Here is a 25,370-nt window from a genome sequence, read left to right on the forward strand (position 1 = left end):
CAACTCCCAGTTAGCCCAGTCCAAGTACTTCTCTGTCCTGGCACCCCAATGGTGGAACTAGATTCCCCCTGAAGCTAGGACAGCAGAGTCCCTGCAAGTCCCTGCAAATCTTCCGAAAACATCTGAAACCCTACCTCTTCACAGAGTATCTTAAATAATCCCAAAACTTCCCCCTCGCACTCCCTCCTCACCCCGACCAATTTATTTTGTTTAAAGATTTTGGTGAACAAACACTGGCACTTCACCCCTTCCTAGCTCTGACTTTACTGATAGCTACTTTAATGAGTAAAAATGTACTTACTACAGTATGATTGTAATATGTGGCTGTCCTACCTGGCCATTTTAAGATTAATGCACTAACTGTAAGTCGCTCTGGATAAGAGTGTCTGCTAATGACTAAAATGTAAAAATGTAAATGTACAAATATCCTGAAAATACAGCCTAAACAGTCAGAGGGAAGCATCAGTGTTGTTTGCTTTATCTGCAATTGTGACCTAATGCTGCGGAATTTACCAGTTAAATCATTACTATTATGCATTGACATGCTTTGAACTTGTTAAAAAACGCAGATTGGCTGCGTTAACTAAAACTACAGCTATCATGCTTGTAAAGAAATGATAGTGTTCAAAAACAATATTAATACATAGCTTTTTATAAATCATGTTTTATAGTTGCATTTAACTGCTGAAAATGCTGTAATCGGGATCATTTCAGCATGTGGGAGAAGTGGGCGCTCAGGACGAGGACGAGTTTCCCATTAGTAATTATCAATTGGAGGGCCGTTCAACTGGATTTTTACCAGTCTTATGTGGTAATTTCCTACTTCTCACTTGCTGACAAATGCAGCTAAGAGTCAGAAATCCTAATCTTCTATAGCGCACTACTGCCCTCTAGCTGAGAAAAACCAGCTGCTACTGGATCCGACTGGTTGCCAGGAACATACCGTATGTACAGTAAGTGTCTTTACTTTTCTCCTCATGGTGATGCTCTACTACCAGGTATATACTCTATATAATGGCTTTGCTGCCTAATATCTTAGTATTACATTTACTCATGACAAAACATGATCTTAATACAACATGTATTATGTTGGATTTATATTACACAATGTTTATTTTCTCATAATCATTTGCATTATGTGCCCAAAGAGGAGGAGAGAGTATTTTCACTCCCTAAGGTTGTCATTTTATATAGTGCTAATGTTCACCAGACTCTCTATGGAGTACTTGTCTGGTCCCAAATCTGGGGTTTGCTACTTAATACCTTGGTCTTACATTTACTCAAAACATGATTGTTATACAACAAAATCAATCCAACTCTGCATTTTTCCAAAGGCATTTTATATAGAAAACAGGTTAAAAATATGCATCACCATATAGTTTCTAGATCATCTCAATGTACAATTATGTAATTATAGCCATCAAAATAAAATCATATATATGGGTATATGAAAATACATAGCTTAAATGTGAAGAATATCCTACAAAAAAATGATGATGTAAGCTTGTCCCCAAGAAATAGTTGGTGCATCTATCCAAAATTAGTGGAGAGGTCTCTGATAATATTACATATTGTGTTATGAGATATATTGTATGAGGTTTTCCATTGCTTATCTCAAGCCTTTTTTATTACACAGCAGCTATTGATTTTCATATGCATACAAACATTCACTTTCAACTATTTCTGTTCTACTCAAAAATAGATCGTTAAAAAGAGAAAATTCCACCATGACTGAAATGTTAATTATTGAGCTACAATAAACTTTATTTACAGTGTCTAAGAACATCCTATGAAATACAATATATAAATCAAATGCATGTTTCTGTTCCCTAGTATAATTACAATATAGATATCAGACGAAAGGAATGGTATATCCTGCATAGATCATTAAGGAAATCTAAAGCTGTTTATTATACCAATAAATGCTTAAGTGTAAACCAAATCTGGTCCCGAAGAGGCAATATTCCACTTTCTATCCACAATTTTACATCAGGGCTACACAGAGAAAATAGGTTTACCCACACAAGCACCTCTATCAATGAGTTGGCAATGTATTGGACATTGTATGGTGCATTTGGCATAAATGCAGTATGTGTCATTGAAAAGGAATGATGAGACCCACATAAACGTATGTGTTATATCATAGAATATAAGAATGTGTTATATAGAGTTCATCACATTTGACCTGAGAGGAATGCTTAACCAAGTCCCATCTAGGATGGAATGACAACTACTGTATATCATAACTCTTTGATAACATTTACATGGCTGTTACATGATCTTTGATAATGTCAGATCGCTGTTACATGATCTTTGATCATGTTAGAATTACTTTGTTCTTAACGATCTATTACAAATGCTTACATTGAGTTCAGGTACATTGTTGTACTTTTTTGAAAGGGTATGCTCTAATTACACGCCTAAAACAGTACCTAGTAGGGATAGTACGCAATGACAACACTGTGGTTGTTGCCATAAGCATTTCTGAATCTTAATGTACAGCTTATGAAAGTGTTGCAGGCTTTATGTTATGTCCAATGACTCCATCTTGGCACTCCCCCACCATTGTAACAAATATTTTGGAAGGTATAGAAATGCATTTATTAATGTCTACATTTGTTTTTGCCACGTTTATTCTAAATGCATGCTTTCAAATTATAATATGTGAGCTGAACATAAATATACAAATAAAAATAATTTAAAAAAAGTTTTAAATGTTACTGTCCCCACTACAACAAAAGAAGACTTAAATGCGTCATTTTGTCCTTGAAACACGTATTTGAAATAATGTAGCATTCCATTCATTCCTCTGGAGGACTGCTTCTACGGGGGAGTACCAATATGGCTGAATGGTGGCTTCAAAGTCTCTTATCATCAGCAATCCAGAGTTGATATACTGTGTATTCAAAAAGTTTTGAGACCTCTTGACTTTTTCGTCATTTTGTTACGTTATAGCCTTATTCTAAAATGGATGAATGTTTTTTCCCCTCATCAATCTACACAATAATGACAAAGCAAAAACATGTTTTTAGAAACTTTAGCAAAAAAACTGAAACATAACATTTACATAAGTATTCAGACCCTTTACTCAGTACTATGTTGAAGCACCTTTGGTAGCGATTACAGCCTCATGTCTTTTTTGGTATGACACTACAAGCTTGGCACACCTATATTTGGGGAGTTTCTCCCATTATCCTCTGGAGATCCTCTCAAGCTCTGTCAGGTTGGATGGGGAGCGTCGCTGAATAGCCGTTTTCAGGTCTCTCTAGAGATGTTAGATCGGGTTCAAGCCCGGGCTCTGGCTGGAAGCCACTCCTGTCCTGAAGCCACTCCTGTGTTGTTTTGGCTGTGTGCTTAGGGTCATTGTCCTGTTGGAAGGTGAACCTTCGCCCCAGTCTGAGATCCTGAGCACTCTGGAGCAGGTTTTCATCAAGGATCTCTCTGTACTTTGCTCCATCTTTCCTTCAATCCTGACTAGTCTCCCAGTCCCTGCCACTGAAAAACATCCCCACAGCATGATGCTGCCACCACCATGCTTCACCGTAGGGATGGTGCCAGGTTTCCTCCAGACCTGACACTTGGCAGTCAGGCCAAAGTGCTCAATCTTGGTTTCATCAGGCCAGAGAATCTTGTTTCTCATGGTCTGAGAGTCTTTAGGTGCCTTTTGGCAAACACCAAGCAGGCTGTCATGTGCCTTTTATTGAGAAGTGGCTTCCGTCTGGCCACTTTACCTTTAAGGCCTGATTGGTGGAGTGCTGCAGAAATGGTTGTCCTTCTGGAAGGTTCTCCCATCTCCACAGAGGAACCCTCTTGGTTACATCCCTCACCATGGCCCTTCTCCCCTGATTGCTCAGTTTGGCCCGGGAGCCAGCTCTAGGAAGAGCCTTAGTGGTTCCAAACTTCCAGACTATTCCTTCGACCTTGAACCTTTTTGCTCTGACATGCACTGTCAACTGTGTGACCTTATATAGACAGGTGTGTGCCTTTCCAGATCATGACCAATCAATTGAATTTAACACAGGTGGACTCCAATCAAGTTGTAGAAACATACCATGAATGTTCAATGGAAACAGGATGCACCTGAGCTCAATGTCGAGTCTCATAGCAAAGGGCGTGAATACTTACAGTACCAGTCAAAAGTTTGGACACACCTACTTATTCCAGAATTTGTCTTTATTGTTATTTTTTCTACATTGTAGAATAATGGTGAAGACATCAAAACTATAAAATAACACATATGCAATCATGTAGGTACCAAAAAATTGTAAAACAAATATTTTATTCTTCAAAGTAGCCACCCTTTGCCTTGATGACAGCTTTGCACACTCTTGGCATTCTCTCAAACAGCTTCATGATGTAGTCACCTGGAATGCATTTCAATTAAAGGATGTACCTTGTAAAAAGTTAATTTGTGGAATTTTTTTCTTAATGCATTTGTGCTAATCAGTTGTGTTGTGACAAGATAGGGCTATCTTCTGTATACCACCCCTATTTGGTAAAAGCCAAGTCCATATTATAGCAAGAACTGCTCAAATAAGCGAAGAGAAATGGCAGTCCATCATTACTTTAAGACATGAAGGTAAGTCATTGTGGAAACTTTAAAGAACTTTGAAAGTTTCTTCAAGTGCAGTCGCAAAAACCATCAAGCGCTATGATGAAACTGGCTCTCAAGAGGACTGCTAGGAAAAGAAGACCCAGAGTTACCTCTGCTGCAGAGGACAAATTAAGTTAACTGCACCTCCGACTGCAGCCCAAATAAATGCTTCACAGAGTTCAAGTAATAGACACATCTCAATAGCTGGTTTGCGCTTAGTGGGACTATCATTTGTTTTCAACACCAAACACTTCCAGGCTGTGTAAGGGCTATTTGACCAAGAAGGAGAGTGATGGAGTCTTGCATCAGATGACCTGGCCTCCACATTCACCAGACCTCAACCCTATTGAGATGGTTTGGGATGAGTTGGACTGCAGAGTGAAGGAAAAGCAGTCAACAAGTGCTCAGCATATATGGGAACTCCTTCAAGACTGTTAGAAAAGCATTCCAGGTGAAGCTGGTTGAGGGAATGCCAAGAGCGTGCAAAGCTGTCATCAAGGCAAAGGGTGGCTACTCTGAAGAATCTCAAATATAAAATATTTTGGTTACATCATGATTCCATATGTGTTATTTCATAGTTTTGATGTCTTCACTATTATTCTACAATGTAGAACATAGTCAAAATGAAAAAAACTCTTGAATGAGCAGGTTTGTCCATACTTTTAACTGGTACTGTATGTAAAAATATATACAGTGGGGCAAAAAAGTATTTAGTCAGCCACCACTTGTGCAAGTTCTCCCACTTAAAAATATGAGAGAGGCCTGTCATTTTCATCATAGGTACACTTCAACTATGACAGACAAAATGAGAAAAGAAAATCCAAAAAATCACATTGTAGGATTTTAAATTTATTTATTTGAAAATTATGGTGGAAAATAAGTATTTGGTCAATAACAAAAGTTTATCTCAATACTTTGTTATATACCCTTTGTTGGCAATGACAGAGCTCAAACGGTTTCTGTAACTCTTCACAAGGTTTTCACACACTGTTGCTGGTATTTTGGCCCATTCCTCCATGCAGATCTCCTCTAGAGCAGTGATGTTTTGGGGCTGTTGCTGGGCAACATGGACTTTCAACTCCCTCCAAAGATTTTCTATGGGGTTGAGATCTGGAGACTGGCTAGGCCACTCCAGGACCTTGAAATGCTTCTTACGAAGCCACTCCTTTGTTGCCCAGGCGGTGTGTTTGGGATCATTGTCATGCTGAAAGACCCAGCCACGTTTCATCTTCAATCCCTTGCTGATGGAAGGAGGTTTTCACTCAAAATCTCACGATACATGGCCCCATTCATTCTTTGTTACTTGGTCCCAGCTCTCTGCAGGTCATGCACTAGGTCCCCCGTGTGGTTCTGGGATTTTTGCTCACCGTTCTTGTGATCATTTTGACTCCACGGGTGAGATCTTGCGTGGAGCCCTAGATCGAGGCAGATTATCAGTGGTCTTGTATGTCTTCCATTTCCTAATAATTGCTCCCACAGTTGATTTCTTCAAACCAAGCTGCTTACCTATTGCAGATTCAGTCTTCCCAGCCTGGTGCAGGTCTACAATTTTGTTTCTGGTGTCCTTTGACAGCTCTTTGGTCTTGGCCATAGTGGAGTTTGGAGTGTGACTGTTTGAGGTTGTGGACAGGTGTCTTTTATACTGATAACAAGTTCAAACAGGTGCCATTAATACAGGTAACGAGTGGAGGACAGAGGAGCCTCTTAAAGAAGAAGTTACAGGTCTGTGAGAGTCTTGCTTGTTTGTAGGTGACCAAATACTTATTTTCCACCATAATTTGCAAATAAATTCATTAAAAATCCTACAATGTGATTTTCTGGATTTTTTCTTTCTAATTTTGTCTGTCATAGTTGAAGTGTGCCTATGATGAAAATTACAAGCCTCTCATCTTTTTAAGTGGGAGAACTTGCACAATTGGTGGCTGACTAAATACTTTTCTTGCCCCACTGTATACCTGTATGAGTATTTTTGCCAAAAAAATCCAAAAACCTGTTATTACTTTGTCATTATGTGGTATTGTTTGTAGATTGATGACGGGTTTTGTCTGAAACTATTTCAGCAATCGTCTGAAACGATTTCAGCAAATTTAGAATTAGGCTGTAACGTAAGAAAATGTGTAAAAAGTCAAGGGCTCTGAATACGTTCCAAATGTACTGTAGATCATTGGTTATCCCTCTGTACTGTTTACGGTAATCTGATGTACACTCTCCAGGACTACGGCTGGACACAACTTTAAAACACATAATGTAAGAACCCCAAAATTGCCATAGCACTAGAGCAACAAGAATAGTGTTTACGTAGAAAATAAAAGGTGCTTTGCAACTAGGTGGATTTCAGGAACAAACATAATAATGACATTAATCAATGACTGATTATCTTATGAGAGAATTTATGAGGAAATATTGTCAAATAATCCTACTGCTTGGTTATAAATCTATAACGAGAGAAAGAAACAGATAAAACCAGTACTAAACAACCATTTACTTAAAATATGTTAATAAGTAATGATATATAAATATCTTTAACAGTAACACCATTTATGTCTTAATGTAAAATAGTGGCTCTGGGGTAAAGTTTCATTTGGGTACAGATCTAGGATCAGCTTCCCCTCTCGCAATCCTAATCTTAACCATTAGTGGGGAAATGCTTAACTGACACAAGATCAGTCTAAGGGCAACTTCTCCGTACACCAAAATAGTGAGGCAACAATCCTTTTTGCTGTTGCCTTTACTTGTGCTGTTCTTGTCGGGCTTGTAAGTAAGCATTTCACTGTAAGATTGTATTTGACACATGTGACAAATATACTTTGATTTGCAAAGAGAAGACTTTTACAAAACAACCTAGCCAGGGGGTGCTGTGGAGTATGTGGAGAAATGCTTGGATGTTGGCTGCTTGGTTGTACTGTGGGGTGGCGGTGGGTTCACTCGTAGAAGCGTGTTGTAGGGCCTAGCTTCAGTTTCTCACTCAGTTTCTGGATAAGAAAGGACAGCTCCTCTGTAGCCCGAGACTTGTCTTCCAGGAGTTCGTACCGTAGACTGGAGATGTCCTGCTTGATTTCTTTCAGCTCACCTGCAAAGTAACATGTCGAGAAATAATGTCATTTTTGTTCAAGTGGTTTGTATTGAAGAATTCAGTTTGTGTTCTCAAATGCAATATTCACTGCATGACAATGTTGAACTGATCTACTCTCCATGATCTTTTTAAGTGCACAATGCAGTTAGCATGGCTTATTTAGCTTCCTACGCCAATGAGAACCCTGTGGATTTCGACCAGTTTGCAGACCTCTTACTACCCTTGAGAATTGTTTATTATTGGCATTGTGTAACAACACTGCAACAGATTCTCAGAGACAATTTCAGATGAGGTACTTCAGAGTAAAAGTTAAGATGCAAGATTACCTTCATTGACCTCGTCGTTTTCTTTGTCCACTTGTGCTTTCAACACGTAGCGTTTTATTAGTCTTTTCATGATTTGCTGCAACAAGAAAGGAAAATGTCAAAAATGTAGGCCTATATGCTATTATGTTAATGTGACATTTTGGCTAAACATGATATTTTAGACTGACAGAGAGGTCACCTTACCTGATAGCGAGTGGGTTGGTTCAGGATGCTGTTAAAACTGTGGGACTCTGCTATGCGCAGGTTGGACTGGGTGAAGAGATTGAGCTGCAGAACACAGACATGCACAGACACACACACATATTTGGATATTGTATCTGGATACTCAATCAACCGTTATGAAAATAATGACCAATGATTAACGTGAGTCTTTTTTTGTTTGATCAACTTTATATCTAGTTTTGTCAATTTTATTTTTCAGATGGGGGGGGGGGGTGTACAGGTACAAAAACAAAAGAAATGCATATAAAGATGACCCATTCCTCACTCAAACCCCATCCACCTGTCTGCAACCTCACTAGCGTTCTAGCCAGCCACCCAGATAGCAGGCCAGCTACCTAGGTGCAGGCAGCCAGATAGCAAGGTCCAATATATTTGTCCGGGCCTCAATTGTTCCTTGACAAGCACCATTCATTCTCGCTGTTGATAAATCTACTGTTATAACTTATGATAGTAACTGTCACAATCGTTAGAATGAGTGGACCAAGATGCAGCGTGGTATGTTTTCATCCTTTTATTTAGAAGAGAAACTTAAAGCACAAAAACAATAATGCGAATAAATGAAAAGTGCCGCTACATGCAGTGCAGAAAGCAACTACACACAAACATAGTCAAGATCCCACAAATCACAATGGGGAAAATGGCTACCTAAAAATGATCCCCAATCAGAGACAACGATAAACAGCTGTCTCTGATTGGGAACCATACCAGGCCAGCATAAATCACTAATCACCTAGATGACCCACCCTAGTCACTATCACGCCCCAACCAACATGGAGAATAAACAGCTCTCTATGGTCAGGGCGTGACAAACTGTATCCACTGATTTAAATGGGAGAGAGTGAGGTGATTGCCATCTTAGAGATAACATTTTTATTGCAGCAGTACCCGCAAAACACCAGTCTCAATGTCAACAGTGAAGAGGCGACTCTGGGATGCTGGACTTCTAAGTAGATTTCCTCTGTCCAGTGTCTGTGTTCTTTTGCCCATCTTAATCTTTTTATTGGCCAGTCTGAGATTTGGCTTTTTCTTTGCAACTCTGCCTAAAAGGCCAGCATCCCGGAGTCGCCTCTTCACTGTTGACGTTGAGACTGATGTTTTGCGGGTGCTATTGATTGAAGCTGCCAGTTGAGGACTTGCGAGGACTTTTAAAATGATAAACTTGGATTAGCTAACACAACGTGCCATTGGAACACAGGAGTGATGGTTGCTGATAATGGGCCTCTGTACGCATATATAGAAATTCCATAAAAATATCTGCCGTTTCCAGCTACAAAAGCCATTTACAACATTAACATTGTCTACACTGTATTTCGGATCAATTGTATGTTATTTTAGTGGACAAAAAAAATGCTTTTCTTTTAAAAACAAGGACATTTCTATGTGACCCCAAACCTTTGAACAGTAGTGTATATACAGTTGAAGTCGGAAGTTTACATACACTTAGCTTGGAGTCATTAACCTCTTGAAACTCTGGGGGCGCTATTTCATTTTGGATGAAAAACGTTCCCGTTTTAAACAAGATATTTTGTCACAAAAAGATGCTCAACTATGCATATAATTGATAGCTTTGGAAAGAAAACACTCTGAATTTTCCAGAACTGCAAAGATATTGTCTGTGGGTGCCCTAGAACGGGAGCTACAGGCAAAACCAAGATGAAACGGCAACCAGGAAACCAGCAGGATTTTTGAGGCTCCGTTTTCCATTGTCTCCTTATATGGCTGTGAATGCGAGAGGAATGAGCCTGCCCTTTCTGTCGTTTCCCCAAGGTGTCTGCAGCATTGTGACGTATTTGTAGACATATCATTGGAAGATTGACCATAAGAGACTACATTTTCCAGGTGTCCGTCAAAATTGGTGCGTCTTTTTCAGCTGCTGGTATTTTTCCATGCGATTCTGAGGGGAAAGCAGGCTTCCACGAACTGCATATCAATTAAGAGATATGTGAAAAAACACCTTGAGGATTGATTCTAAACAACGTTTGCCATGTTTCGGTCGATATTATGGAGTTAATTCGGAAAAAGTTTGACGTTTTGGTGACTGAATTTTCGGTTCGTTTCGGTAGCCAAATGTGATGTACAAAACGGAGCGATTTCTCCTACACAAAGATTCTTTCAGGAAAAACTGAACATTTGCTATGTAACTGAGTCTCCTCATTGAAAACATCTGAAGCTCTTCAAAGGTAAATGATTTTATTTATTTGGTTATCTGGTTTTTGTGAAAATGTTGCGTGCTAAATGCTACTCAAAATGCTAAGCTAGCTTAGCATACTCTTACACAAATTAGTGATTTGCTATGGTTCAAAAGCATATTTTGAAAATCTGAGATGACAGTGTTGTTAAGAAAAGGCTAAGCTTGAGAGCAGGTGCATTATTTTCATTTTATTTGCGATTTTCAGAAATCGTTAACATTGCGTTATGCTAATGAGCCTGAGGCTTTATTCACGATCCCGGATACAGGATGGGGAGTATCAACAGGTTAAAACTTGTTTTCAACCACTCCACAAATGTCTTGTTAACAAACTGTAGTTTTGACAAGTCGGTCAGGACATCTACTTTGTGCATGACACAAGTTAATTTTTACAACAACTGTTAACAGACAGATTTTTTCACTTATAATTCACTGTATCACAATACCCTTGGGTCAGATGAGTACATACACTAAGTTGACTGTGCCTTTTAAACAGCTTGGAAAATTCCAGAACATTATGTTTTGACTTTAGAAGCTTCTGATAGGATAATTTGAGTCAATTGGTGGAGTAGATGTGGATGTATTTCAAGCCCTACCTTCAATTTCAGTGCCTCTTTGCTTGACATTATGGGAAAATCAAAATAAATCAGCCAAGACCTCAGAAAAAAATTGTAGACCTCCACAAGTCTGGTTCATTCTTGGGAGCAATTTCCAAACGCCTGAAGTTACCACGTTCATCTGTATAAACACCATGGGACCACGCCGCCGTCATACCGCTCAGGAAGGCCTTCTGTCTCCTAGAGATGAACGTACTTTGGTGCGAAAAGTGCAAATCAATCCCAGAACAACAGCAAAGGACCTTGTGAAGATACTGGAGAAAACAGGTACAAAAGTATCTATATCCACAGTAAAACAAATCCTACATCGACATAACCTGAAAGGTCGCTCAGAAAGGAAGAAGCCACTGCTCCAAAACCGCTATAAAAAGCTAGACTACAGTTTGCAACTGCATATGGGGACAAAGATCGTACTTTTTGGAGAAATGTCCCAAGAAGGGCCTACAGCAGCACCTAGATCTTCTGCACAGATTCTGTCAGACCTGGGCCCTGACAGTAAATCTCAGTAAAACAAAAATAATGGTGTTAGTTGCCAGGACCACAAATACAAATTCCATATAGACACTGTTGCCCTAGAGCACATTAAAAAAACCATACGTATCTCGGCATAAACATCAGCGCCACAGGTAACTTCAACAAAGCTGGGAACGATCTGAGATACAAGGAAAGAAGAGCCTTCTACACCATCAAAAGGAACATAAACTTTGACATACCAATTAGGATCTGGCTAAAAATACTTGAATCAGTTATAGAACCCATTGCCCTTTATGGTTGTGAGGTCTGGGGTCCGCTCAACAACCAAGAATTCACAAAAAGCGATAAACACCAAAATGAGACTCTGCATGCAGAATTCTGCCCAAAAAATAACCTCCAGAAAAGAGACGTTAAATTCTACAACCACCTAAAAGGAAACGATTCCATAACAACCTTCCATGACAAAGCCGTTACCTACAGAGAGATAAAACAGGAGAAGAGTCCCCTAGCAAGCTGCTCCTGGGGCTCTGTTCAAAAACACAAACAGAGCCCCAGGACAGCAACACAATTAGACCCAACCAAATCATGAGAAAACCAAAAGTTAATTACTTTACACATTGGAAAAACAGAGCAAACTAGAATGCGATTTGGCAGAATACCTGACCACTGTGACTGACCCAAAATTAAGGAAAGCTTTGACGATATACAGACTCTGTGAACATAGCCTTGCTATTGAGAGAGGCATCCGTAGGCAGACCTGGCTCTCAAGAGAAGACAGGCTATGTGCACACTGCCCACAAAATGAGGAAACTGAGATGCACTTCCTAACCTCCTGCCAAATGTATGACCATATTAGAGACACATATTTCCCTCAGATTATAACCACAAAGAATTTGAAAACAAATCCAATTTTGATAAACTCCCATATCTATGAGTGAAATACCACAGTGTGACATCACAGCAGCAACATGTGTGACCTGTTGTCACAAGATAAGGGCAACCAGTGAAGAACATTTTAAATACAACCCATATTTATGTTTATTTATTTTCCCTTTTGTACTTTAATTATTTGCACACCCTTACAACACAGTATACAGTATAGCCATAATACGACATTTGAAATGTCTCTATTCCTTTTTTACCTTTGTGAGTGTAATGTTTACTGTTCATTTTTTATTGTTTATTTCACTTTCATTTATGATCTATTTCACTTGCTTTGGCAATGTAAATATGTTTCCAGGCCAATAGAGCACATTGAATTGAGAGAGAGAGAGAGAGAGAGAGAGAGAGAGAGAGAGAGACCAGACACATATGGATCATCTTGATACTATTATTGTGTGCCATGGGGGGCCTGCTGATTGAACAGATGATATCCTCCAAGGATTATATTATAGACAGGCATCAAACCTGTCTTAAAGGGGATTTCAACACTCCATATCCATACATATAAATTGGATGTTATTATCTTTTAAGTAGGGCTTGAATAATATTCCATGTTCTCTTACTAGACGAGTACTCCAGACTCCAATGCATACAAGAGCCTTCTCTTTAGGTGGATAGCGTTCATATTTATTTGTAATTTAAATATGGCAAACCACAGACATAATGCAAAAGCCATTGATCCTCTGCAGGGTCATTAAGAGGTGAGTGCAAATTATGACCACCCAGAGTCAGTACTGAGAAATCATGGAAGAATATGCATTACATCATGCACAAATCATAACCCCCATAAACAGAGATCTCCGCATAAAATGTTGTCTCCAGCTAGAGCAAACTTGTGTATTTTTATAATCAAAACAATATAGAGAGAGAGAGAGAGAGAGAGAGAGGGAGAGAGAGAGAGAGAGAGAGAGAGAGAGAGAGAGAGAGAGAGATGATTGAATGAATGAATGGACAAATTAATCAATAGATGATTTGATGAATGAATGAATCCATCCATCCATAAATACACCTATCTATCCATACCCTGGACTTCGAACTGTCCATTCCCAGCTCTACGTCCTTCTTCAGGCTTCGTCGTCGGCAATGCAGCATGCCAACTATCCACCTGATGAGGTGGTAAAAGGACTTGGGAGTTGGAACGATGCTGAAGGGAGGAGGCAGCGTCTTGCCATTGTCAAAGTAGGACAGCCACAGTTTGGAGCGCGCAAACTTCCACTCCACGTCCGCATCATCCTGAGAGATAAGTAGAGTTATTTCATTCTCTGAGTAAACACCCCCTGGAAGTCGAGAGATTGACTTAGTGAGACTAGCTCAGTAACTGTTACAAACACCATTATCCAAAACCTGTTTGAACTAATGATAACCTGTACACTTCTGTCTCGCTCATGGGATGTTATGAATTTATTGTAATGTTTTTAAAATTGTATAACTGCCTTAATTTTGCCAGACACCAGAAAGACTAGCTGCTGGCTGGGGATCCATAATAAATACAAATACTTCATTTGCTGTTGGCCTAATCTATGAGAGACAACACTATTAGCCTAATACTGCCATCGAAAAGTCCCAAGCTGTTGTTGTCTCTGATAGGACATTACAGCAGAGGCCTCATGTAACTTCTTGTATCTTGTGTTGCGGATTATCAAAGGAAATTCCCACAATACATAACATGGATCATCTCCAAATAATTGATTAAAGCAATAATACATGAGGGGGTGTGATTCATTGTGGCTTTAGCACGGCTGTACTGCGGTCATATGAGGCAAGTAGGAAATAGCAACAAATATTCCCATAGCACATAACAAGGATAATCTTGAAATGATTGATTTCAGAGCTATTCATAGCAGAGCCCCTGATGTTTCACAATTAGAGACAACAGAGCATAGTTGCATAGGGCATACTGTGCTACATACAGCATTATATAAAAACCACAGCAACAACAAACAGATTACACCAAAATACACTATCCCTATAATTATAACCAAATGAAATGGCGGGGTGTACAGATGCCACTGATTCATCCCCAGGGTGAAGTTTTCCCCTAGGTATAGATCTAGGATCTGCTTCCCGTCCCCCAATCCTAACTATTATTGGGGGAGATGCTAAACTGACCCAAGATCAGCGTCTAGGCTGGGGTAACTTCACCCTACACGAGTAACTCACCTCGATCTCTTGATAGGAGCTGTTGATCATGGCGATCAGCATGTTGAGCAACACCACCACCATGGTCACATTGTAGATTCCGTAGAGCACGTAGCCGATGTTCTCAATGAATTTGTGGTTGTATTTGAGCACCACGGAGGACACCTCTGACAGCCCAAATATAGACCAGAACAGAGTCTTGAAGCTCTCCTCCACCCTGTGGTGACAAGGAAGGAAGGGGATTGTCACAGGACAGGCTGATTAGTTCTAAGGGTTTGTAGTTTGTGGCTGTGCCCGAGCGAGACCACAAACTAAATTTGGCTTAGGCCCAAAGTGACAAGCGATAACAAAGTGCTACTTTAAAAAAAGTGATGCGATTAAGAAGTCACTTCCTGTGTAGCCTAACCTCTAAGGGCAGACATGTAGCTATATGATGTATGGGGAATTAACCAAATATCTTAGCATGTCTTGCTTAATACTATCCTGGTATATAGTCCTCTGGTTGTCAAAGTGACTTTGAGGAAAATTAACAACAAGATTGAAGGATAGTTTCATGGTAATTGTTGCATTCAAATGATTATTTTTATTTTCAGGTGATGTCACTGTATTTGATATTTTGTGTTATATGAATTCCACAGATGTCCTTGGTAAGGGCAGAAATGACCATTGGGACTCTTGGCAATGTTCCATGAGTGTGTGTGTGTTCCATTTGTAAGTGTGTGATCCATTTATGCCATGCCAGCTTGGATAAAAAAATACAATATGGACACCGAGACAATTGAGGAAAACAATAAACCATAACAATGGAAATTATTTCATTTTCTCACTTTGGAAAGAGTAACCTTGGAGGGAATCCAGTCCAGTGTGAAATGAGTTATTTTTTCTGAGCTGCCACAACTCCGGTTTGAGGCACTCTTAGAAAGGGAGACCAAGTTGGGCCATTTTCTACTTCATACTGCACTACACTGACTGAGTCGATAGACTGAATGAGCCAGCGCTTCTTGATTGGACTCAATAGAGGAAGAAAAGAGCTCTCTACATGAATGGAGAGCGCACTTGTCAATGTTTAAATGTTTTATGAAGGTTTATGGCAGTAGATAGGTTCTTACTTGATAAATGTGTATCAATCTTATTCTCTAGTCTCATATTTTAGGAGTGTATTCATTTCAGGGCCTTTGGGGACAAAACAGTAAGGTTGAATGTATACAAAGCCTCCCTACTGACTGTGTACGAAGCAGTTCCTGTCACTGACTCCACACCTCATCAATTAGCGTTCTCTTTACACAAGTTGACCGAGACTGTCCCCATAAGTGTCTCCCCATACGTCTGTTCAAGTAAGTGTCCTCATAAAGTGGTCACAGTGTCTGCTATAATCACTCACGTGGTGAATGCCGGGTTGACCTTGGCACCCAAGTAGTAAGAATAGAGGATAAACATGCCAATCATGAATGCCAGGAAGACCATGATGAACAGGACCATGAACTTGAAGATGTCTTTGACAGTGCGGCCCAGGGAGATCTGGAGCGGCCCGAAGCTCTCGTTAGCCGGCAGGATGTAAGCGATGCGTGTGAAGCTGAGCACCACGGCGATGGCGTATAGTCCTTCTGAGATCAGCTGGGGGTCTGACGGCAGCCATTTGTCCCTCGCTACGTGGAGGAAGGGGTAACAGTCAGTTATTTTCTTATCACTCATAGCAACATACACAATGTGTTTCATGCATGGCGTTGTTCTACACAATGGTTGGGTTAGACTTTGCTTTACAGACTCACTAGGTCGTTGCAGGCTTTGAAATAACACAGCAAATGGCAATTACATAATAATTCCCCTAAAATTTGTATTTTGTTTCTTTGGGATGCGTCAACACAAGCACCAATAAACCTCCTAATTTCTCAGTAAATATCAGGTCAAACTAAATCAAACAGGACTATAAAATAAAGTGCTTGTCACACCCTGATCTGTTTCACCTGTCTTGTGCTTGTCTACACCCCCACCAGGTGTCTGCAATTTTCTCCCCTTGATCCCCTGTGTATTTATACCTGCGTTTTCTGTTTGTCTGTTGCCAGTTCGTCTTGTCCCGTCAAGTTGTGTCTTTCTCCAGTTATGACCTGTTTTGCCAGTCCTGACCCTGAGCCTGCCTGCCGTCTACTTCTGCCAACTGCTACCAGGATTACGAACCCCTGCCTGTCCTCGACCTGCCTTTGCCTGCCCCTGAGACTTGAACCATCTGCCTTACGTATCTGCATCTGGTTCTCATCCTGAGTCATGTTAGTACAAACTGGCCATGACTGACCCACCAGACTCAGACCAGCTCTGCAACACTGTTTCCTCGCAAGGAGCCCCCATTGGAAGACACAAGAAGTTACTACATAACCTTATGGAAGGATTCCACACCTTGGTGGAAAACCATGACCATGCCATCAGTGCATTGTTGGAACAATTCAGCGGACTATCCATTAGGCAGCAAGCCACAACGAAAACCTCCCAGACTCTAAGTAACCCCGCTTCCCGGGGTGCTTCTCCCCTGCCTACCCTGGCTTCCCGAGAACCCCACTTACCTCCTTCAGAGCGCTACACTGGGGATCCCGAAACCTGCTGGGCGTTTCTCTCCCAGTGCTCCCTCATTTTTGAGCTGCAGCCCTCTTTGTTTCCGTCGGACCGTTCAAAGATAGCGTCTCTTTTAACGCTGAGATAGCATCTGGAGGATTTTGTGGCGGAAGTAAAGAAGGTGTTGTCAGGTAGAGAGGCGGCTTGGAAGCTCCTTCAACTGTGCCAAGACTCCCGTAGTGTGGCAGACTACGCGGTAGACTTTTGCACTTTAGCCACCGAGAGTGACTGGAACCCGGACTCCCTATTCGACACGTTCCTTCATGGATTATCAGAGGGAATTAAGGATGAGCTCGCAGCCAGGGAGCTGCCCTTGGACCTCGACAGTCTCATAGCCTTGACCATAAGGACACTATATATCCACCTGTCCAGTAAAAAGCCCAGGCTCATCAGTAGGTATGAGTACGCCAGTGGGCCATACAGGGAGTCTCCCATTACTCATACTTCTCTCCATGCTATCCTGTTGTGGGGTGACCAGTCTAAATCTCTCCGGGTGCTCCTGCACTCTGGGGCCGACGAAAGCTTTATGGACACTACCCTGGTGTCGGAGCAGGGTATCTCCACATAACTTCTCTCCGTTCCCTTGGACGCCAGAGCATTGGACGGACACTCTATTGGCAGTGTCACTCACAGTACGATTCCTATCAACCTGTGTCAGGGAATCACAGTGAGTCCATGCAGTTTCTGCTCATTGAATCTCCTCATGCACCCATGGTATTGGGATTGTCATGGCTCCAGAGGCACAACCCCCTGATCGACTGGGCTACAGGTTCAATCCTGGGTTGGAGCCCATTATGCCACGCGCATTGCCTCAAGGCGATTGCAGCCCACCCCTGGACGTCCTCCTGTGGGCTTGGGTAAAGCCTCGGAACTCTCCGCCATTCCCGCGGAGTATTAGTACCTTCGGGAGGTTATCAACAAGGCCAGAGCCACATCTCTTCCTCCGCATCGACCCTATGACTGCGCCATTGACCTCCTCTCTGGAGCTACACTGCCTCTGGGTGGCTTTATTCACCGTCTGGTCCAAGAACATGGAAGGGTACATTGAGGTCTCTCTGGGGGCAGGATCATTCGTCTCTCTGCCTCCCCTGCACTTTAGGGTTCTTATTTTTTGGGATATGGGAAGGAGACGAATGGAAGAAAGCCTTACCACAGCTAGTGGCCACTACGAGTATCTGGTTGTGCCATTCGGACTGACCAACGGTCCCGCAGTGTTCCAGGCTCTGGTCAATGATGTGTTCTGTGACATTTTGAACCAGTTCGTGTTTGTCTATCTTGACGATATTCTTGTCCTTTCCCCTTCGGTTCAGGATCATGTTCTCCATGTCTGACAAGTCCTCTAGTGCCTCCTGGAGAACCAGTTGTTTGTCAAGGCTGAGAAGTATGAATTTCATCACTCCACTATCTCCTTTCTGGGATATGTCATCACTGCCGGGAACATTCAGATGGATCCAGAGAAGGCAAGAGCGGTGGTGGAGTGGCCCCAACCCACATCCAGAATTCATCTGCAACATTTCCTGAGATTTGCTCATTTCTACTGCCACTTCATCCAGGGCTACATCACCCTGGCTTCCCCCCTCTCTGCACTCCCCTCATCCTGGGTTTCGTTCACGTGGTCCGCATTTGCAGACCAGGTGTTTTTGGATTTCAAGCATCGGTTCACTACAGTCCCCATCTTAATCTATCCAGACCCATCCCATCAGTTCGTGGTGGAGGTCAATGGCCCCACTTGGACGTTGGAGTGGGGCCGTCCTGTCCCAGCGTTCTGCCCAAGACCAAAAGCTGAATCCCTACGCTTTCCTTCGTCTTAATCCCGCGGAGAGGAAATATGACGTTGATCACCGGTCAAGATGGCGCTGGAGGAATGGTAATGGAGACACTGACTAGAAGGGGCAGAACATCCATTCCTAGTTCGGACCGACCATACGAATCTGGAATTTCTCCTCACCGCCAAGCGCCTCACCTCAAGGCAGTCTCATTGGGCTCTGTTGTTCACTCGTATCAATTTCACCATCTCCTATCGCCATAGGTCCAAGAATGTGAAGCCTGACGACCACTCTTGCTTGCATAGCTCCGCAGCTACACTGTCTGACCCAGAGACAATCCTCCCTACCTCCCGTCTAGCAGCGACACTCTTCTGGGTGGGGCGGCTAACCAGTTATTAGTTCCGGATTCTGCCCGGTCCCAGCGCTGGAATGGGTTTCTTTCTCTGCTCTAACCTGCTATCCCGGCTCCAGACGGACCCTGGCCTTCCTCCAACAATGTTTTTTGGTGGCCCACTATGGTTTCTGATGTCTCCGCATTCGTCGTCGTATGCATGTTGTGTGCTCAGAATAAGAATGTGGCAAGCTCCGGCCGGCCTCCTTCAACAACTCCCTGTTCCTCATCGCCCCTGGTCCCATTTCATCCCCCTTTCCCAAGTTACCCTCAGCCAAGGAGACGGCCCAACTCATAGTACAGTACATCTTCCGAATTCATGGACATCCAATTGACATAGTCTCTGATCGTGGTCTTCGGTTCTCATCCTGATTCTAGAAAGTGATCTCTTGCCCTTCGAGTGCTCCATGGGTGATCAGCCCCCGCTCTTTCCTTAGCAAGAGTAAGAGGTCAACATACCCTCGGCCCAGATGTTCTTCCGCCACTGTCGGCTTGCATGGGAGAGAGCCTGGTTCCCCGTACCCTGGCTATCTGCTATCGTCTCGGGCAGAGGATATTGCTGTCTACACGGGATCGGCCCCTCCGGATTGAGTCCTGCAAACTTTCCCCCTGTTTCATCGGCCCTTTCCCAATCTCTAAAATCCTTGGCCCCTCTGCTGTTCGTCTTCTGTTGCCCTGCAACCCCGTATCATCCTACGTTTCATGAGTCCAAGATAAAACCTGTGTCTCACTGACCTTTGTCTAGTGTTTCTGTGTTTTTTTCATCGTTATGGTTTTTGTTCTAGTCTTCCCGGTTACGACGTGAGGCTGCCTGCCATCTACGTCTCCAGACTAATAACAGGATTACAAACCCCTGTCTGTCCTCAACCTGCCTTTTTCCTGCTCCTGTCTATTCAATAAATCTTTCAGACTTGCCTCATGGGTCTGTATATGGGTCTCATCTTGAGTCATGATAATGCTACTACTATTTGCATAGGCCACTATTGCTCTCAATGTCAAATTAAAAACAGGCTTTTATGTGATTTTAAGTGCCAGCCTTTTGTTGACCTTTTGCATGTTTTTAATGAATGTTAGAGTTTGTACAGTTTACCAGGTGGATAATGTTGCACTCAAAGTAATTATGTACTGTACGTGTGTCACCATGCACCATTAGACAATTAGAGCTTAGTACGAATGGTGATAGTCCTGCGTTAATTCTCAAATGATTCTTGAGATTAGTGTGCCTGCAGTGCTGCCTTAAGTATAATTATGGATAACACCTAACATTATAACATTACCGTTTACATGTCTTACAGGACATGTGGTTAGGTATTATGAGTGTGTGGTGGTATTTATAGATGTGTGAAAAATGCCTACTTGTCTTAACTGTATCATGGGTGTATTCATTCTAAATCCTGACATGAGTAACAAAATTAATACAGACGTTCTTCTCTCACCGTAGGTGAAGTATTTAACCTCTGGGGGTAGGGTCACTAGGGAGAGATCGGTAGCGTGGATCTTTTCGTTGACGTACTGCTGGGCTCTGGTGGCCTGGAGGAAGGCGAAGAACCGGGCAGTGAAAGCGGCGATGAAGATTGAGAGCATGCCGAAGTCCAGAACGTTCCACAGCTGCTGGCTGTATTCCCTTGGCCCCTCAGTCCACAGTTCCTTACACTCAGACCACATCATCCCTGTGGAAAGCAACAAAGATGTGGATTGTGTTCATTAGGCACCAAACAGATTAAAATGTTCTGAAACTGAGCGAAACATCCCTGCAGAGGAAACAGCAACAAGAGGACATGGGTTGTGTTTGTTAGTTATGAAACTAAAGGTAAAGAGGGACTTGTCCAATAAGAAACACACATTTTTGTTTTCTGTTGCAAAAAATTTTGCTATGTCATGCCCTAATGAACATGACCATAGTGTCATTGAATTGGCTGGCAATAGTGAAACTGAAGTGTGTTGATTCAGTAACCATCTAATGTCTACCTAATGAAACCACCTCCAAGGTCCGAAAATTGGTTAGTTTGTTTATTAAATTAACCGTCTGAATCTAGCTGTACTTTTGAAGCCATTTATTGAATCATTACAGATTAAAACCTCTAACATAGCTTTTAAAAATTAATTCAGAAGATGGAACATGGTTATAGTCTCTACATCGATTCGTTAACTCAATCTGTCAAAGAGGGAGAGAAAAATGATGAAATATTCCCTCCTGAGAGACCATTGATCCTGCATTTAGATGATTGGTGAATGAAGGTCAGAGGACCTCTTGGGTCATGTCAAAAGGCCGGTAGTGACTCATTATAATCGCTTCCTGGTTTCTGCCCTACTGACCAAATGGGATGCGTCTGCAATGGCGTCAAACTTGACCAGGCTCGATATGACGGTCGTGTTTATTAGGGCACGCAACGGAAACCAATTTGAAAACATTTTGTAGCAGAAAATGTTTCCTCTCAGTTTCAGTTTATTTTGTTCCATTTGATTCCAGGGTTGGGTTCATTTGATGCCAAATTAACTCAACCCTGGAAACCCCCCAACCTGAGAACAGAATGGAGACTGCTGTGTAGAGGAGGGGAAGGAGAGGGTCTATTTGCAGATGTGTCACCGTAATTGGTATTTCGATCTTGCGGGAGCCGCAGCTGGACTGAAGACTGCTCCTCACTAAAATCTCATCTGATTTCCCCCTCTCCAGAGAGTTACCCTATTCTCTCTCTCGCAAGGACGCACTGTCAACTGCTCGTTCAAGTTTAGGTCAGTATGGCTGCTAAACATTAAGTAAAACTGACCAGGGAAGCTATGGAAATTGAACTTAAACCTTTCACTTTTCATTAAAAAATCAAATTACTGTCTGTAACTCTACAATATACTGTACATCAGTGTTCAAAATGTGAAAAGCACAAAATAGTCTCCTGACTATTGTGCCATACAGCTGCTGTGTTTTAAATGCTAGGTTCTTCAGAGCACATTGAAAAGAGATTACTGTTCTAAATAGAGCACAATACACAAAACAATATATGTTTCATTTCATGTGAATCTAACCAGGATAGTCCACTCAGTGACACTTGAATCTAACTAGGACAGTCCACTCAGTGATACTTGAATGTAACCTGGACAGTCCACTCAGTGACACATGAATCCAACCTGGACAGTCCACTCAGTGACACTTGAATCCAACCTGGACAGTCCACTCAGTGACACTTGAATCTAACCAGGACAGTCCACTCAGTGACACTTGAATCTAACCAGGATAGTCCACTCAGTGACACTTGAATCTAAGCAGGACATGAAAGATGACTCTGATGTACGTCCTTGCCTCTGACGCATGTCCACACCTTTCCAAGCCCTTCTGGTGCCGTCAATCCTCCACAGTACCATAACATGTTAATTAATTAAACAAATAAATCCTCTCTCACCTGTGACCCAGACCATGATGAGGATCTCAGTCCAGCTGAATTCAGTGGTCTTGACCCGGTAGATCTGCATGGGGTGGTCAGTGACGGTCACGTTTGGCATGGTGCGGATGCCCTCGAAGCGGTCCGATGCGTTGAACAACAGTAGGCACAGGAAGATGATGAAGGAGGCAGCATGGGCCACAAACTTCATAAAGGGGCTGCGCAAAGCATTGCCCAGCTACAGAAAATAAGAAGGATCACATTTGCACCTCAGTCATTTAGCAGATGCTCTCATCCATAGTGACTTACAATCAGTGCATTCAACTTAGGTAGGTAAAATAACCACATCATAGCAAGTAAAACCTTCAGGTGAGATCGGTGGGAGGCACAGGGAGAGTTCAGTCAATAAGGAGTCTCTGGAGTAACTATGCTGCAACCACCTCAACCTATACTACAAATCGGGATAGTTGGCCAGCTAATTTGTCTACACATCCTAAAATAATGTAGCGTTTGAAATGGGCTTGGCCTAATTTTCTCAACAACAAAAAACACATATATGTACGTTTAGCTTTCTTAATAATGAACCAGACAATCAACAGTTATTTCTGTTTGTTTATTAAAGTTATCTGGCTAACTCCTTGAACCTGCGTTGTAATATACCTGTCAGATGAAATTAGTTGGTTGTGAAGTATGGAGAAAACTATGCTACAGCCACCTCAACCTGCTTGAAATTAGTTTGTTGTGAAGTCTGGAGTAACTTCACAACAAACACAAATCAATTCAGTTTAGGTGGTCGAATCAATTGATTTAAACTTTCTTTGGTTTCGTTCATGATCTATACAACTGAGAAGCTACTACTAGTCCTAATCCTATCCTATGCCAAAGCATTCCTGAAAAACAAATCGAAGTGTTCTCAAGGTGCCACCTCTAAATAAACATAGCAATAGTAATGATGCCAACAACCCAAATTGTCATCGCGCCATTAACATGCCCAGCTGTTGCTCTGCTCTTCTCCATTCCTCTTATAGCCCTCAATGATTAAAACACACATTGTTAGTCTTGGCTTTATGAGAGGGTAAACAACGTCCCTAAAGATAGAAAATGTAACACTTACATTTAATTGGAGTGTTGTGAGAGACTCTCGTTATACTACTGAAACTTAAGACCTATCCATAAACCACCTGGGTAGGGCAGGGTAAGTGAATATAAACAAACAAGCACACTACACCATATTTATTTACCCTCACACTTCAAGACTATTTATTTACCTTCACACTCTAGACGATTTATTTACCCTCACACCCCAAGACTATTTATTTACCCTCACACTGCTAGACTATTTATTTACCCTCACACCCCGACACTATTTATTTACCCTCACACCCCGAGACTATTCATTTAAACTCACACCCCAAGACTATTTATTTACCCTCACACTCCTGGATTATTTATTTACCTTCACACTCCTAGACTATTTATTTACCCTCACACTCCTAGACTATTTATTTACTCTCACATTCCTTGACTATTTATTTACCTTCACACTCCTAGACAATTTATTTACCCTCACACCCCGAGACTATTTATTTACCCTCACACCCCGATACTATTTATTTACCCTCACACCCCGATACTATTTATTTACCCTCACACCCGAGACTATTTATTTAACTTCACACTCCTAGACTATTTATTTACCCTCACACCCCGAGACTATTTATTTACCTTCACACTCCTAGACTATTTATTTACCCTCACACCCAAGACTATTTATTTACCCTCACACTCCTAGACTATTTATTTACCTTCACACCCCGAGACTATTTATTTACGCTCACACTCCTAGACTATTTATTTACCCTCACACCCCAAGACTATTTATTTACCCTCACACCCGAGACTATTTATTTACCCTCACACTCCTAGACTATTTATTTATCTTCACACCCCGAGACTATTTATTTACCCTCACACCCGAGACTATTTATTTACCCTCACACTCCTAGACTATTTATTTACCTTCACACTCCTAGACTATTTATTTACCCTCACACCCCGAGACTATTTATTTACCCTCACACTCCTAGACTATTTATTTACCCTCACACTCCTAGACTATTTATTTACCCTCACACTCCTAGACTATTTATTTACCCTCACACCCCGAGACTATTTATTTACCTTCACACTCCTAGACTATTTATTTACCTTCACACTCCTAGACTATTTATTTACCTTCACACTCCTAGACTATTTATTTACCTTCACACTCCTAGACTCTTTATTTACCCTCACATTCCTTGACTATTTATTTACCAACACATTCCTAGACTTTTTATTTACCCTCACACTCCTAGACTATTTATTTACCCTCACACCCGAGACTATTTATTTACCTTCACACTCCTAGACTATTTATTTACCTTCACACCCTGAGACTATTTATTTACCCTCACACCCGAGACTATTTATTTACCCTCACACACGAGACTATTTATTTACCCTCACACCCCGAGACAATTTATTTACCCTCACACCCAAGACTATTTATTTACCCTCACACTCATAGACTATTTATTTACCCTCACACCCCAAGACTATTTATTTACCCTCACACCCCGAGACTATTTATTTACCCTCACACTCCTAGACTATTTATT

General features: G+C 41.7%; 1 protein-coding gene across 1 annotated transcript in view; it reads right to left on the reverse strand.

The window, feature by feature from the left end:
• Positions 1 to 6,554: 6,554 nt before the first annotated feature.
• Positions 6,555 to 25,370, reverse strand: part of trpc3 (transient receptor potential cation channel, subfamily C, member 3) — a 59,864-nt gene continuing 41,048 nt past the window's right edge. The window contains exons 6-13 of the mRNA XM_064954986.1: positions 22,732 to 22,948; positions 20,773 to 21,006; positions 15,957 to 16,221; positions 14,597 to 14,792; positions 13,460 to 13,669; positions 8,177 to 8,260; positions 7,994 to 8,069; positions 6,555 to 7,664 (exon numbers count right to left, since the gene is read on the reverse strand). Coding sequence (XP_064811058.1) covers positions 7,516 to 7,664; positions 7,994 to 8,069; positions 8,177 to 8,260; positions 13,460 to 13,669; positions 14,597 to 14,792; positions 15,957 to 16,221; positions 20,773 to 21,006; positions 22,732 to 22,948 — 1,431 coding nt within the window. The 3' untranslated portion in view covers positions 6,555 to 7,515. The remainder of the gene's footprint in view (positions 7,665 to 7,993; positions 8,070 to 8,176; positions 8,261 to 13,459; positions 13,670 to 14,596; positions 14,793 to 15,956; positions 16,222 to 20,772; positions 21,007 to 22,731; positions 22,949 to 25,370) is intronic.

The sequence above is a fragment of the Oncorhynchus masou genome, chromosome 32 (genome assembly GCF_036934945.1).
Source record: "Oncorhynchus masou masou isolate Uvic2021 chromosome 32, UVic_Omas_1.1, whole genome shotgun sequence".
In the NCBI taxonomy this organism is placed as follows: domain Eukaryota; kingdom Metazoa; phylum Chordata; class Actinopteri; order Salmoniformes; family Salmonidae; genus Oncorhynchus; species Oncorhynchus masou.